Source organism: Kwoniella botswanensis, chromosome 2, assembly GCF_036426115.1.
Source record: "Kwoniella botswanensis chromosome 2, complete sequence".
Lineage (NCBI taxonomy): Eukaryota > Fungi > Basidiomycota > Tremellomycetes > Tremellales > Cryptococcaceae > Kwoniella > Kwoniella botswanensis.
This window is the reverse complement of record NC_088600.1, coordinates 2247317-2260703: the sequence shown is the minus strand read 5'-3', so window position 1 is coordinate 2260703 and position 13387 is coordinate 2247317. Positions and strand designations below refer to the sequence as shown.

At 47.4% G+C, this 13387-nt stretch overlaps 5 protein-coding genes across 5 annotated transcripts; 3 read left to right on the top strand and 2 right to left on the bottom strand.

The window, feature by feature from the left end:
• Positions 1 to 843: 843 nt before the first annotated feature.
• Positions 844 to 1668, top strand: L199_007743 (uncharacterized protein; the record flags this gene model as incomplete). The annotated part of the gene is made up of 2 exons (XM_064893429.1): positions 844 to 1448; positions 1506 to 1668. The coding sequence occupies 2 exons, from the start codon at positions 844 to 846 to the stop codon at positions 1666 to 1668; spliced, it is 768 nt and encodes a 255-aa protein (XP_064749501.1).
• A 388-nt stretch (positions 1669 to 2056) lies between these two features.
• L199_007742 (uncharacterized protein) lies at positions 2057 to 3993 on the bottom strand (the record flags this gene model as incomplete). The annotated part of the gene is made up of 7 exons (XM_064893428.1): positions 2057 to 2155; positions 2223 to 2356; positions 2415 to 2561; positions 2612 to 3176; positions 3230 to 3706; positions 3793 to 3836; positions 3909 to 3993. 7 exons carry the CDS (start codon positions 3991 to 3993, stop codon positions 2057 to 2059), a joined length of 1551 nt encoding a protein of 516 aa, XP_064749500.1.
• Positions 3994 to 4412: 419 nt separating this feature from the next.
• On the top strand, positions 4413 to 5496 carry L199_007741 (V-type ATPase, C subunit; the record flags this gene model as incomplete). The annotated part of the gene is made up of 9 exons (XM_064893427.1): positions 4413 to 4491; positions 4550 to 4661; positions 4721 to 4798; positions 4856 to 4887; positions 4949 to 5029; positions 5088 to 5227; positions 5292 to 5328; positions 5398 to 5411; positions 5470 to 5496. The coding sequence occupies 9 exons, from the start codon at positions 4413 to 4415 to the stop codon at positions 5494 to 5496; spliced, it is 600 nt and encodes a 199-aa protein (XP_064749499.1).
• Positions 5497 to 5612: 116 nt separating this feature from the next.
• Positions 5613 to 6330, bottom strand: L199_007740 (uncharacterized protein; the record flags this gene model as incomplete). Its single annotated transcript, XM_064893426.1, has 4 exons — positions 5613 to 5705; positions 5776 to 5858; positions 5911 to 5972; positions 6020 to 6330. The coding sequence occupies 4 exons, from the start codon at positions 6328 to 6330 to the stop codon at positions 5613 to 5615; spliced, it is 549 nt and encodes a 182-aa protein (XP_064749498.1).
• Positions 6331 to 6896: 566 nt separating this feature from the next.
• Positions 6897 to 12867, top strand: L199_007739 (uncharacterized protein; the record flags this gene model as incomplete). The annotated part of the gene is made up of 13 exons (XM_064893425.1): positions 6897 to 8074; positions 8127 to 8278; positions 8327 to 8667; positions 8721 to 9860; positions 9910 to 10613; positions 10664 to 10986; positions 11050 to 11109; positions 11159 to 11298; positions 11352 to 11519; positions 11572 to 11724; positions 11781 to 11907; positions 11961 to 12253; positions 12310 to 12867. 13 exons carry the CDS (start codon positions 6897 to 6899, stop codon positions 12865 to 12867), a joined length of 5337 nt encoding a protein of 1778 aa, XP_064749497.1.
• Between the last annotated feature and the right edge of the window lie 520 nt (positions 12868 to 13387).

Here is a 13387-nt window from a genome sequence, read left to right as displayed (position 1 = left end):
GTTCACGAAAAGGGTTCGTATTGACAACATCCATTAGCCTCGTCGAATTACATATGAGACAGGCGTTGACAAACTTGCTTCCTCTCCTTTCTCTCACTTTCCCCCTTCCTTACAAATTCTTGCATATCCGTTGCACTCTCATTCCTATCTTTGTGGGAAATGCAAATATCTCATACTTTTATATCACTTACAACAGTTCTTTGGCCTTGTCGAGGACAGCTAACTGTTGATCAGAATTGCCCACCTCTCTGCTTCCCCCCTTTATTGGGGAGTCGCGGAGGGGTGGGCTTTTTTGCGTTCGGAGCATGCAACTTTGGTCTGTTTCAGTCATACACATCAATCATATGACCACGATGATCATGATGTTTCCGGTCTTCTCGATGCAATACTGAAATCGACCGATGATTAAATCATCGGGTAGTAAATCGGAGGAAACGGACAAACATGGGGTAAATCATAATGACGAGAATGATGGCGGGTGGCAAATTGGCTGATTGAAAACACACAATCAAGTTTGTGATTATCGAGTGGAAACATGACAACGTCACTCAACGTTTCAATGAATCTTGAATGAACGTTCCCCTTCTCCTCATCCATCTCGCATGCATGCCGTTGAAAGTGACAAGAACGAGACGCAAATCATGAACGTCATGTGATTCAAACAGCGCCTGTCATCTGTTGACTATCTATCTGAGGTCCTTTCAAGGTGATCGGTGCGTTTGGTCATCATTCGACGGTAAACACAGACAAAACCATGAAATTTAATCTCATCATCATTCCTGCTTTGATCGTTGCTCATATATGCTCCACATCACTTTGGTCTCTTCAATCTAAATGGCCATCATGCCTGTTCCCACTCACCTCAAACTTCTTCCTCTGAGGCAGAATTCGAACAATCAGACTCAACATCACCATGGCCCACCGTTCGCTGATTCAGGCTCAAATCCTACTTCAACGATGAAGTCGACTCACCAAACTCAGCGTCATCCTCACTTTGAACAGCAAATACATCAGCAATATCCTCATCAACGAGACTCTCACCCTCGTTCACCTACTCATCACGAACACCCACACGAGACGGAACCGATGCTTCCGAGTGAATCTTCGCATTCTCATCACTCTCATCAGGGTCATGACAGACACCCATCGCATCCTGCTCATCCTACTCACCATGATCATGATCATAATCATGTCAACTCACACCATCCCATTGCTCATCACGAGGCCACGCCAACGCAGTCTCTTCCCGTCCCACCGCCCAAGTCACCCAAGTCTCCCAAATCACCCACACCGCTCTCGAAACGACTGCTGTTCGCTTTCACCAACAAGCCCACGATTAGTAAGACATGGGAGAAGAGATCGTATGCCGATCAACGGAGAAGTGCACCTTTAAACGGTTCAATGGATCAAGGCAGAGAAGAAATGGGTATGGGTATGAGTTTACAAGAGTGAGTATACAGTTCATACAACAATGATATTGGATTTATAATGAGCTTCCTTCATAGATACTCTACACCTCGATCTCGTCCCATGTCATTCTACGCCTCACCAGCTGAGATAGCAGCTTTCAAACCCCTTCCCATGGTCGATCCTCATTATCCCACTGGAGATACACACGCTCACGCCCATTCCGCACCTAACCTCCCAGTACCGCCCACTAGAGTTTGAGAAGGATGCAGTATCGAGTGGAACTGCAGAAGGAGAGAACAACGACATACACGGGTTTGAGAGATGTTTAGTACAGATGCGCCTACTTGTTTAGTTGAAAGAGTTCTGTAAAATCAGACTTCGTGTTTCCCTTAGCGTATACACGTATATAAGTATCACACGAATCAACATGTATCCCATTCCATGTCTAAATTGGTTCAAGTCAGTAAGATAGAAGATGGAAAAAGGAAATATAGGTACATCGCATACACATGGGATAGATCTACCACAAATCGTTATTTGCCTGTCTGGTATTACCATAAATTTTGAACCTTATCTTGAAACCTCCTTCACCATGTATATAACAATATTCTTATACATGTCTAACGGGAAGGTGTCTAACAGCATTTTAAGCGGGAGTGGTGTAGCTGGTATCTGGAACCCAACTTTCAGGTTGATGTTGTTCGACTGCTTCGATGAAATCTTCGACCTGCTTGGTGTTTGACATCTGAACAGTCGTGTGGTACATCAGCTTTACCAAGTTCCACGGTCAAATGGACGTCCGACGAACTCACCCTGAAACAAGCAATTACCATTCTGCCATCCTCAGGTAGAGTCATATTGACCTTCTTGTCACTAGGATATGTGGTTATTCCCTTGTATATTCTTGAGTTTAGGATCAGTCGCAGAACACCATCCGCTCGCATGACTGTCATTCCGACGCGAGATGGTCAGCAGAGGCGCAATGTTTGTAGAGGGTTACTCACCTAGTCTGGCCCCACTACCATCAGATCGATTAACATTCAGTCTCAATATACCAACACCCCTCTCCTTCCACCCTGTCTTTCTATCGTTTATGTAGAGTTTCGCACGTGTTTGGAATACCGTCTCCTCCTCTTCCTCACCAGTGGAGACTGCGGATGAAATCAGCACCTGTCATCTAAAATGGAAGGAGAGAACTTACCATCCTGCTCTTGCATTTCCACTTTCTCCTCAGTCTCCTCATCTCCTCCAGTCTCTTTGAGGATATCACCAAAGTTGGACGGACCAGCTTCCGATTTCTCCTCCCCTTCTACCGGAGTAGTCTTCTTGGTCGAGAAAGCAGACGAAGTTGACGAATAGGTGCCGAAAGCCGATCCCTTGATTGGGGCAGAACCAAATGCCGATGTCGATTTAGTCGATGCGAAAGGGGAAGCGGAAGATGAAAAAGCTCCAAAAGTAGCTTGAGGTTTCTTTGCGGGAGCTGTTATCTCTGTTTCGGTAGTTTGCGAGGATAAGGGTGTAGAAGAAGTGGGTGCAGGACTTACACCGGAAGCGAAAGGTGAAGATGTACCGGAGAATGATCCGAATGTTGCCTGAGGCTTCTTCGCCGTCTCGGGCTTGGGAGCAGCCAAAGTGGATGTGGAATCATCGGCTGTGGGTGATGAGCCTTTGAGAGAGGCGAATGGCGAGGCAGATGAAGCGAATGAGCTGAAGGTTTTTTGGGTTTTCTTGGGACTAGGAGGTTTCTTGGCTTCGTCCGATGGCAGCTACAACATCATGTCAGACAAGAACACTTCAAGAAGGGGGATAAGGTACTCACCTCAGCTACATCCTTAGCACGTTTGGTACTAAAATCCTCCGGTTCATGAGCGTAAGAGCTCTCGCTTCGATTCAAAGCTTTTCTCTTCAAGCTTTCACCATTCGAACTTTCCACTTCATCTTTCTCGATCTTTTCCCATGACTCATCTCCATTGGGGCGTTCAGTCTGCTTTCCTTCACCTTCAACTTCCACATCCTTATTTAATGTTGCGCTCTGCTGGGTTCGAGACGGATCTGACAATTTCCCTTCCTCGTACGACATCTTTTCAACTTTCTTTCTCACCTCACCAACTGGTTTCTCCTCGTTCCGAGAGGCACTAGTTCCAGCTTCCAAGTCGACATCTTGAGCTGGGGATGAGTGATCCTCCCCTTCGACCTCGGGAATGTCGTTAGGTCCAGCAGACTTGCTAGAGGAATGAATTCGGTTCTTCTTGGTAGCGACTGGGTCGGGGATGGACGCTCCAGCTTGTGATGGCTCCTACATGAAAATATCAGCATTATGCTGCGATAGCTCACGGGTCGACGAAAGGATCCCGTTGGTAGAATGACTGTTGAGAGACTTACCGAAGAGCCTTCTCTGACTCGTTTTTTCAGCGAAGAGTTACCATCTACGAGAACAATCAGCGATATCAGCTTCATCTTCATTGGAGCAGAGCATCTCTGAGAGCTGGGACACTTACCTTTGTCAGATTGACTGCTACCCTGTCTCTGCATATCTGTACCGTCTTTGGCAGGAGAAGAGGCAGGGGATGATTTGGTTGACATGACTCTGGTGTGATCCTTCCGATATCGATGGAAGCAGAACAGCCGAATGCCGACCAGAATTTAGTCTGAGTTGAGCGGTTTGTCTGGAAGTGTTGGCAGTGCTGCTCGACCGATTACTCTGAGAGCTATGAATAGGTGCTATGAGAGAGGGAGAGAGAGAGAGGAGAAGAGTGCGTTGATTACTGGGTGAGTGGTTGAATGTGAGTATGGTGTACTGTAATCACGCGCCATGATCAACTTGTGAGCTCAGCTTTGGCTTTGTTCTGTCCTCCACCATACATCTATCCCATATATACCCTGAACCATCTCATCTCACTCGCCTTCATCTCCTTTCACACCATCTTGCTATTGCTACCACACCAACCATCGCTTCTCCTCTCCTTGTGTAGCATCATCATCGCAGTAAGGATCCACTCAGAATGGGCTATTACGCTTCGGGCCTGCTTGTCTCTTCGACTTCCCTCGCCACCGTCATCGGACTCTATCTTCTCTTCACAGGTCAGCCTATCATCCCTATTCAGACGTCCCTGCTATTTCGCTGATGATCCTCTTACAGGTCAAGGAGAGTCATTCAACGTTGGTAAATTCCTCGCAGAGTCTAGTCCATATGCGTGGGCTCTCACAGGTATCGGACTCTGTATCGGTTTGAGCGTGACAGGCGCTGCGTGGTACGTGCACCGTTTCTTTCCTCCATCATATGATCACGATCTGACGACTTTCATCATAGGGGTATCTTTGTCACTGGTGCTTCGATCTTGGGTGGTGGTATCAGAGCACCCAGAATCAGTACTAAGAATCTTATCTCGTGCGTCTACTCGAAAGAGTGTAATTGTGTAGGCTTGTACTGACGATGTCTGCTCAGCATCATTTTCTGTGAAGTCGTGGCCATCTACGGTATGTGCACCTGTTCAGTTTGGTCTTATCATCTCATACACTGACATTCCACTTCAATTAGGTGTTATCATTGCGATCATATACTCCTCTCGAGTTAACGGAGATGTCGAGAACCTTTATACTGCCAATAACTACTATACCGGTATGTGGAGCCCGATCTTTGGACTCAGTCATCAGCTGACGCAATTGCTCATTTATAGGATTTGCCTTGTTCTGGGGTGGTCTTACCGTCGGTATCTGCAACTTGCTCTGTGGTATCTCAGTCGGTATCACCGGTTCTACTGCTGCTCTTGCCGATGCAGCAGATCCACAACTCTTCGTCAAAATCCTTATCGTAGAGGTGAGTAAAGTCAGAGGTAATTGCCAATGCTGTAACAGCTTATGTCTCTGAATACTCGTGGTAGATCTTTGGATCCGTCCTTGGTCTTTTCGGTCTTATTGGTGAGTGGACAAGCAGTGCTCAGTATTATACGATGATTTGTCCCTGACCCTGCCTATTGCCTACTCTAGTCGGTTTGCTCGTAGTGAGTAAAGCTCAGCGCGTATGCTCGAGAAGAATCTGCTGATCATCTCGTTACTTAGTCCGGTAAAGCTGAAGACTTCGCATAAAAACAAAACAGGAGCAACTCTCCTTCCATAGCCCTAGACAACATCAATAGTAGTATGCATAAAATGCCCTTGAGGGTATGGATTACAAATAGACGGGTATCTATCTTCTTCTTTTTCTACAGATTCTTCTTAGCGCTCGCACGTATCTTTGATTCGAACACTGGATTTCGTATTGGGGTGTTAACGGTGTGGAAGGGATTGAGCAGAATCTACATTTATAGCACTCAACGGCTTTAGACAACGCATTCTCATGTATTCATTCAGACGAGGTGAACCCACCTTGACATAAGATTCCCATACGTCCAAGAAGAACAGCCGTATCCCATCGTCATTCTTGATATCATGTAAGAGGATGAATTTGACTTCAGGTCAAGGTTAGATAGAATCCAGATCTCTATGATGCCATGAACGTACCGTTTGTTGCTATGAAAGCTGATACTATCCATTCATTATGCTTATCTATATTCTTCAGATAGCTATATGTCAATCAGCTCAAGTGATCGATAGTATAGATACTACTCACAGACTACCAGTCCCATCCGTCATCTCTTCCACGCTGTCCAGACTCTTGTGCGCTATCATCTGACACATTGCCCTATCCCTCTCCGGTCCAGTCTTTGACTCCCCACTCAACAGTCCCATCGACCCTCCTACTTTTGCACCTGGACCATCTGCACCCAGATCCGAGCCGTTGGCGGCTGTGAAAGTGGACCAGGAAGGGAAGGATGAGGTGGAGGAAGCCGAGGATGATCCTGGAGGTGGTTTGGCGGATGGGAACGATAGCTCGAACAACGGTGAGTCCAAGGGTGATACGATGGCCAGATAGAATGACATTGTATGGGTGAGTGTGTATGTATTGGTTATGAACGATAGCAGTGAAGTCGCATGTATGATCGCAATGAGTGATGTATGATCTCGTAAATGTCAGAGTGATCTTGGAGTGATCGCGTCGAGTTCAGTCAGGGTCGTTGGTGATTTACTATTTTTGTTGTTATCATTTGTCCATGTCTGACACGCTTAGACCACTCCCTCCTCCTTTGTATCGTATACACCTTACACCTTTGGAACATATCAATCACTCACACCTACAACAGCTTTGCACCCTTCGCCTGCAACACTGCTGCACCGTCCACTCACTACTGTCGAAGCATCGACTCTGGCAGCATCAGCAACTTCCTACCCAGATCAACTGTCCACTGACGCGAGGCCGATGACTGAATTGGCATAACATAATATCCAGTCCACACGCAAACATCAAAACACCGGACCAGACGAGCCTCCCTACGCTTTGGTCTGGTGTTTGGTCATCCGCCTTCAGGTCATACCGAAGCGAGTAAAGTGGTGAGTTCAGTGACCTCTGTTCATCGCAAGCTGACCTTCTCCTGCTCGCAGGATCAATTATGACCTCTCTCTTCGGAAAGAAACACCGCTCGTCGGCCTCTGCGTCTTCGACTCATGGAGCGATATCACCCAACGGACTGGTCGCCTCAGTTCCATATAATCAGATCACTTCTTCGGGCCCACCTCCAGTCGCCGGGCCATCGACAAAAGGCAGCGGCGATGTCACAGGACGGATGATCAGTCCACCCAACACCAATCCCATGTTGACCGATCAAGGAACACCGATGAACGTTAGTAGACGAGGTGATGGTCTACCTCTGCCGTCGAATAGGAGGGGATCTAATAGAGATGAATCGGATAGGGATAGAAGGTCTCACATTACGGATCCCGGAGGAGGAAGGATGTCACCCGACTTGCCTGGTCAGTCAAAAAGGTCAACCGCAGATGCCGCTGGAGGAGTGAGGTATAACCAACCTGGTATAGTCCTTGACGCCTCGTCATCTACTGGTATTCGATATCAACCACCTACCGTTGTCACTCAGAATACGGCACGATCCCCTACTCCCCAAGAACTCGGTGGCCCAGCTGCTAAACACCCTTATGCAATGAGTTATGGTTTCCAAGATCCGGAAACGGCTTCGATACGTACAGTCTCATCGATCAACTCCCAGCGTCCTAATCGAGATGGACGATATCCTACCTTCGATGGTCCTCCTCCTGCCAGATCAAGTGTTTCAAGCCGACATGCACACCCTTCATCGAATGGTCGTTCAACACCCACAGCATCCACCTCAACCACCTCACTCGTTCAACCTCATACACCGCGACAAGATGACTTTCATTTCCCTCGTCCCAATGATGCGAGGATAGAGGAACTCTTCCAGCAATTACTGGAGAGTAGAGATCTGGATACCTCTCAACCGAAAGGTGTACCTTCTATATCCTCAAGAAGCTCGATATCATCCACCGTGTCTAATATCGCCAAAACCGCTTCCTCCATACCTATCGAATCCAAATGGCAGATGGTCGAGGCTGACGCTCGAAATCGACACGAGAATGCAAGGGTGGCTCGACGCAAGGAGGAAGAACTGAATCGGATGAGTATAGGAAAAAGAGTAGATGCTAGAAGTTTGGATAGAACGACTGCAGAATGGTATCTGACCAAGGCTTTAGATGGGAAGTTGACGGTAGATCATCTCAAGGCTTTAGACATTAGCTTGCGGACGGAAACTCTTGAGTAGGTCATCTTGTGTTTACGACTGTGTTGGTTGAATTGACTGTTCTTTCAGCTGGATGGATAATTTTATGGCTCATCAAGGTCAAGTGGTGCTTGCGAATTATCTAAACGGTATAACACATCGCAAAGGGAGAGGTCCTGTAGATGCAAATTTAGAGTTGGAATTACTGAAATGTCTGAGAAGATCTTTAGGCAATAAAGTAAGTCTATACCCTTTGTAGCATAGCTGACCTTTATAGGTCGGTGCCCAAGATGCCTTTCAGAAACCTCAAGTGATCAATGCAATCGTCTCCTCTCTCATCTCCCCTCACATCGTATGCCGCAAGATTGCAGGAGAGATCCTCGTTTTCTTTTGTCATTACAATGCCGATGCAAACCCTCGTCTCGGTCTACGTTTAGTCTTATCAGGATTCACTGCGTTGGAACAGCAGATCAATGCTAGTGTAGCTGATCTCGCATATAAAGTCGGTCGGTTCGACGCTTGGCTGAGGCAGTTTGAAGCTACAATCGATGGAAGAGGAAGAATGGGCAGTATGGTTGGGCTGAGTAAAGATCTCAGAGGAATGGACGATGGCTTCTTGATGGATTATTGTGTAAGTTGAAAGCGATCATTACCTTCACCGTTGATGCTGACATTTCCATATAGGTCACTATGCTCTGCCTGGTTCAAGGTGTAATGTCCGGGAAAGATATCAAATCAAGATGTTCGGTACGAGCTCAGCTGGAAACCGCAGGCATCCTCAACATTTTCCACAAGATCAAACAGTGGAATGATCCGGACACCATGAAGTTGATCATAGAATACGAAACCGAAGCCGAGAATGACCGTCGTGACTTGATTGATGAAGAGGATCGAGAAATGCTTAAATCGATGAGAAGTCCTGAAGACGTCTTTCGTGCTCTGTTGCAAACCACCAAAGGATCAAAAGCCAGTGCATACCTTCTCAACGCACTTCGCCATCTTCTACTTATTAAGGGAGAGAAAGAGGAGAAGGTCCGATATTTCCAGCTTCTCGACAAGCTGATCACCAGTATTGTCATGAGTGATACGCCGGATCTTAGTCAAGATTTCTCTCGTGCTTTTGGAATTTCAGTATCTCATCTTGTGGGGAAGTTTGTAGAACAAGATCGCCTAGATGAAGCCATGGTAGAACTCAAAAGCATGAAAGTAGCTCTCGCCAGACTTCAAGAGGAAAAGCGAAGCTTGCAAGAGGAAATATCTGCCGGTGATGAAGGGTTAGTAGGCAAACTGAAAGCCCAGGTCATCGATCTGGAAGAGAAGTTGAGAAGATCCAGAGCCGCTACGGAAACGGTCACTGATCAGATGGAAGGGATGAAGCGGGATTACGAGCAGCGTATAGCCGATTTAGAACTATATATTCAAGAACTGTTCAACATGCTTCGTGAAACCAATCATCTCGAGCAAGTGCAGGAGATGACCCATGGGCCTATCGATAGGAGGAAATTGATTCATGATCTTCGTGAACAGTGGGAAAGGAAGAAGACTATTCGTAAACTGGAAGGAAAGAATCGACGGAAAACGGCGAGACCAGGGTCCACGATATTGGAGGATGAATCAGAAGAAGATGTTGAAGATGAAGATGGTGAAGTGATGGAAGCGGAAAAAGTTGCTTTAGGAGGTCAAGCCAAGGGAGAGGTGAAGAACGCACATAGAGAGTCTCATCGAGACAGGAAGGCGATGTCCGGTTCGCAATTTATGGATGCCGAGGAGGAAAGGGTCAGAGCCCATATCGAGAACTCATTAGCCAAAGGAGCGGACTCAGTGGTAAGCACTCTTCTAAATAGCCCTTGGATTACGCTAACCTACCACATAGTCGCCCATACGTCCCCAAGGTGCATCATCATCTCGTACTGGTCGAACGCGCGACGATCTCACCCCTACTCGAAGAGCGTTCGACATCAATGCTCCTCCTGTTGGCGAGAAGTCGATATATCGTCAATCAAAGAAGCCAGGTCTTCCCCCTCGTTTCCTGGAAGAGATACGATTCAAGGCTCTTTCTCGAAGTTCCTCGGCTCCTGCTGGCTTAGTCAGCGATGACGATGTCGAGGGTGGAGATTACAGAGATAGTCAGTTCACACAACGTACCGACGGTACTGGCTACACATCTGTCATGTCATACGAGATACGTACACCTAGCAGTCGAGACAGCTTCAGGGTGCAGGTCCTCAGTCGAGCCAAATCGATCCGTCATGGTTTGATCTCGGACGATATCTTGCCGGAAGATGCTGGGAATTTGTCCACCGTGCAAGAAGGCGAAGAGAGTAGAGGCAGTGTCGGTTACGATACTGAAGATGGCGCAGGCGAATTGGAGAAGCCATCTTCATCTGTAGCCCATTCTCCCCCTCCTCCCCCACCCCCACCTCCTCCCCCTCCACCGCCGCCTCCCCTACCGATGTTCGGCACCCCAGCAAGTACTTCTACCAGTTCTTTCTCTTCACCTCCGCCGCCTCCCCCACCGCCTCCGCCTCCGCCGCCTCCTGGAGCCTTTGCCGGACCAGGTGCACAATTACCTGGAATGTCTGGCGTTCTGGCAGGTATCAAAGACGGGGTATCACTCAAGAAGACAGCTGGTTCTCCTACCCTCCTCCACCACCACCGCCCCCTATCTCACCTCAGAACTCTTTGCCGACCGTCGCTCGGGCCCCTCTTGGATCGATCAGCTCACTCCTTCACGGTTCAAATGACTCTCGTAAAGACATTGGTGTGATTGCTAGTAAGAAGATGAAGCAACTCCAATGGGAAAAGGTCTCCAAGAATCAATTGTCGAAAACTGTATGGGGTCAAGCCGATGAGGTGGAAAGTGAGTTGGTGGATAAGATGAAGGCTGTGAATCTATGGGATGAGATGGAAGACGAGTTCAAAGCAAAGGAAATCATCTATGATGCCGTCAGTGGGTACACAGAGTCTCTCGCTATATATCTAGACCGAAACTCCAGCTCATGACACTTTACAGAAAAACGTAAAGAAACGGAGTTGCAGAGTGTTCTCGCGCCCGATCATCGTAAAAGAATTGGTAAGTGTCCTTTGAGCGATTCGAAGACCTATGCTGACAATCCTCGCAGAAATTCTCATGGCTGGTTCGACTGCGAAAAGCTTCAAAGACCCCGAGAGACTTTCGGAAGCTATCGCCAATTTCAGCAGCGAGCTTTGTACGGAAACATTCTTACACGAGCTTCAAGGTGTTTTACCGAATGACGATGACGTGGGTGATCTGGCAGGTGTAAAAGGAGTTTTGCTCACTTCATACTTTTGCAGCGAGGTAAACTTCTCACTCATTCCGCTGATACCGAAGCGGAATTGGAGCTGCTTCATCCTGCTGACCGACTAATGGTCCGCCTGATTCAACTCCCTCACCTGAACGACAGAGTCAAAGGAATGTTATTCGAGGTTCGCTTTGCCCAGAACATGGACTTGCTGGAGCAGGTGAGTGAAAATTATCGCTTACATAGTGCCCGATAGCTGATGCACAATGCAGAGTCTCTCCATTCTCAAAAGCGCTTGTCATGATCTCCGTCATGCCGAACGGTTCCAAAAACTGCTCAACGTGATCCTCACAATGGGGAATTACCTCAATGGTACCAACTTTGCCGGTGGGGCTTTCGGATTCAAGATTGCTAGTATCAACAGAGTAAGTCAGGTTTCTGTAGAAGAACAAGAATAATCAAGCTTACGGCCATGCTATAGCTTGTCGACACCAAATCCAGCGGTGGTGGAAACTTACTGCATTTCCTTGAGAAAACGGTCTCTCAGCATTTCCCTCATCTCGATGGGTTCTTGGACGAACTGGCAAAACCAGCTGAAGCGTCTCGAGGTGAGTAAGCCATAGATATGCCGGTGTCAGATGACTGACGCTACGTTTGTTAGTCAATTATGCCGATATGCAAGCTACGTCGAAACACATGCTCGATGAGATCCGAAAGATCCGAGACTCTCTACGAAACAACTTCGAAGAAGGCGTGGATGGGTATACCAAGAAGATGTTCCGTTTCTCTGCTGTTGCTGAAGAACGACTCCAGGATCTTAGGGATGGTATAATCGGAGCTGATAAGGAGCTGCGAGAGGTCGAGACCTATTATGGTGAAGGCGAAGAGATGGGTAGACCCCTACAGAGTCAAGATTTCTTTGGAATATTCAGAACATTCACCTCATCTTATAGAGTGAGTATGAGGATTGTCCAAGCGAATGGCCTTCGGTGCTGATACTTTCCCCACAGTTCTGTCGATCCCAAAACAGAGCTAGAGCCGAAGAAGCCGCTGCTCGAGAACGTCGGGCTGCTGCGAAAGCTGCTCTGACCCCTCAAACTACCGGCATGTCTACTGCTTCGCGCGACCTCATCGACGGTACGATGCAACGTCTCAAGGTCGAAGGTACACCCCGAGTTAAGCGTGAACGACGTGCTCATCTACCTCCGCCAAGTCCTCTACCTCAAACCACCGATTTCTCCGATTTCATGATTCCGCTCTCAGCGGGTGATACCGAAACTCTCGATTTCGGTTCTCTAGCTCAGCGGATGATGTTGGATGAGAATTTCTTCCCTGGATTGTCTTCTGGAGGAGGGTTCGGTGAACCGATCGATACTGGCCTTCTCAGTCCACAACCAACCGGAGAAGAACCGCTTTCACCTGAATCACCCAGTCCGAATCCGCTCACGATCGCTGAACAGGAGGGAAAAGCACTCTTGCCTTCGCCAAGCGAAATGGGACGTCACAGTCCGATACCACTATCAAAAGTTTCAGAGCAAGAAGAAGACGAGGGACGATTTGAAGATTGATAGGTCTGGCAATGATCTTTGAGAGAAGTCATGGAGGACATTGTTTGTATGTTTATATTTGTGCAACGATCAATTAGGTTGAATTTTGTACGACCATTCCATTCATTGCTGGATGAAGTTCTTGTAATTGTAGTAGATACGATAGATGACACTAAGGGGTGACTATGTGCATCTCTGTCACAGATTAATGATATTCCTGCATGAGCATACCTATATACATTTCAAATGTAACAAGCGATTGGTAGCGGTATGCAAGCTGATCGAAACATTATTGCTCAAGATCACATGAACAACAGCGTCGTGATTACGGCAATGCTATTATGCTACTCGTATGCTATGGCTTGTGAAATACAAACGGGAAAGATGGTAAAATCACACGCGACTGCTCTTGTGCATGAGTTGCTAGGTGCGGGTCAGGGTAATCGACTGCAATTGGGCGTTGTGGTTGTTTACTCTTGTTGTTAATTTTACCCTGTCGTTTCACTTGTCCGAGTACATGACATGACACCAAGTGCACTAA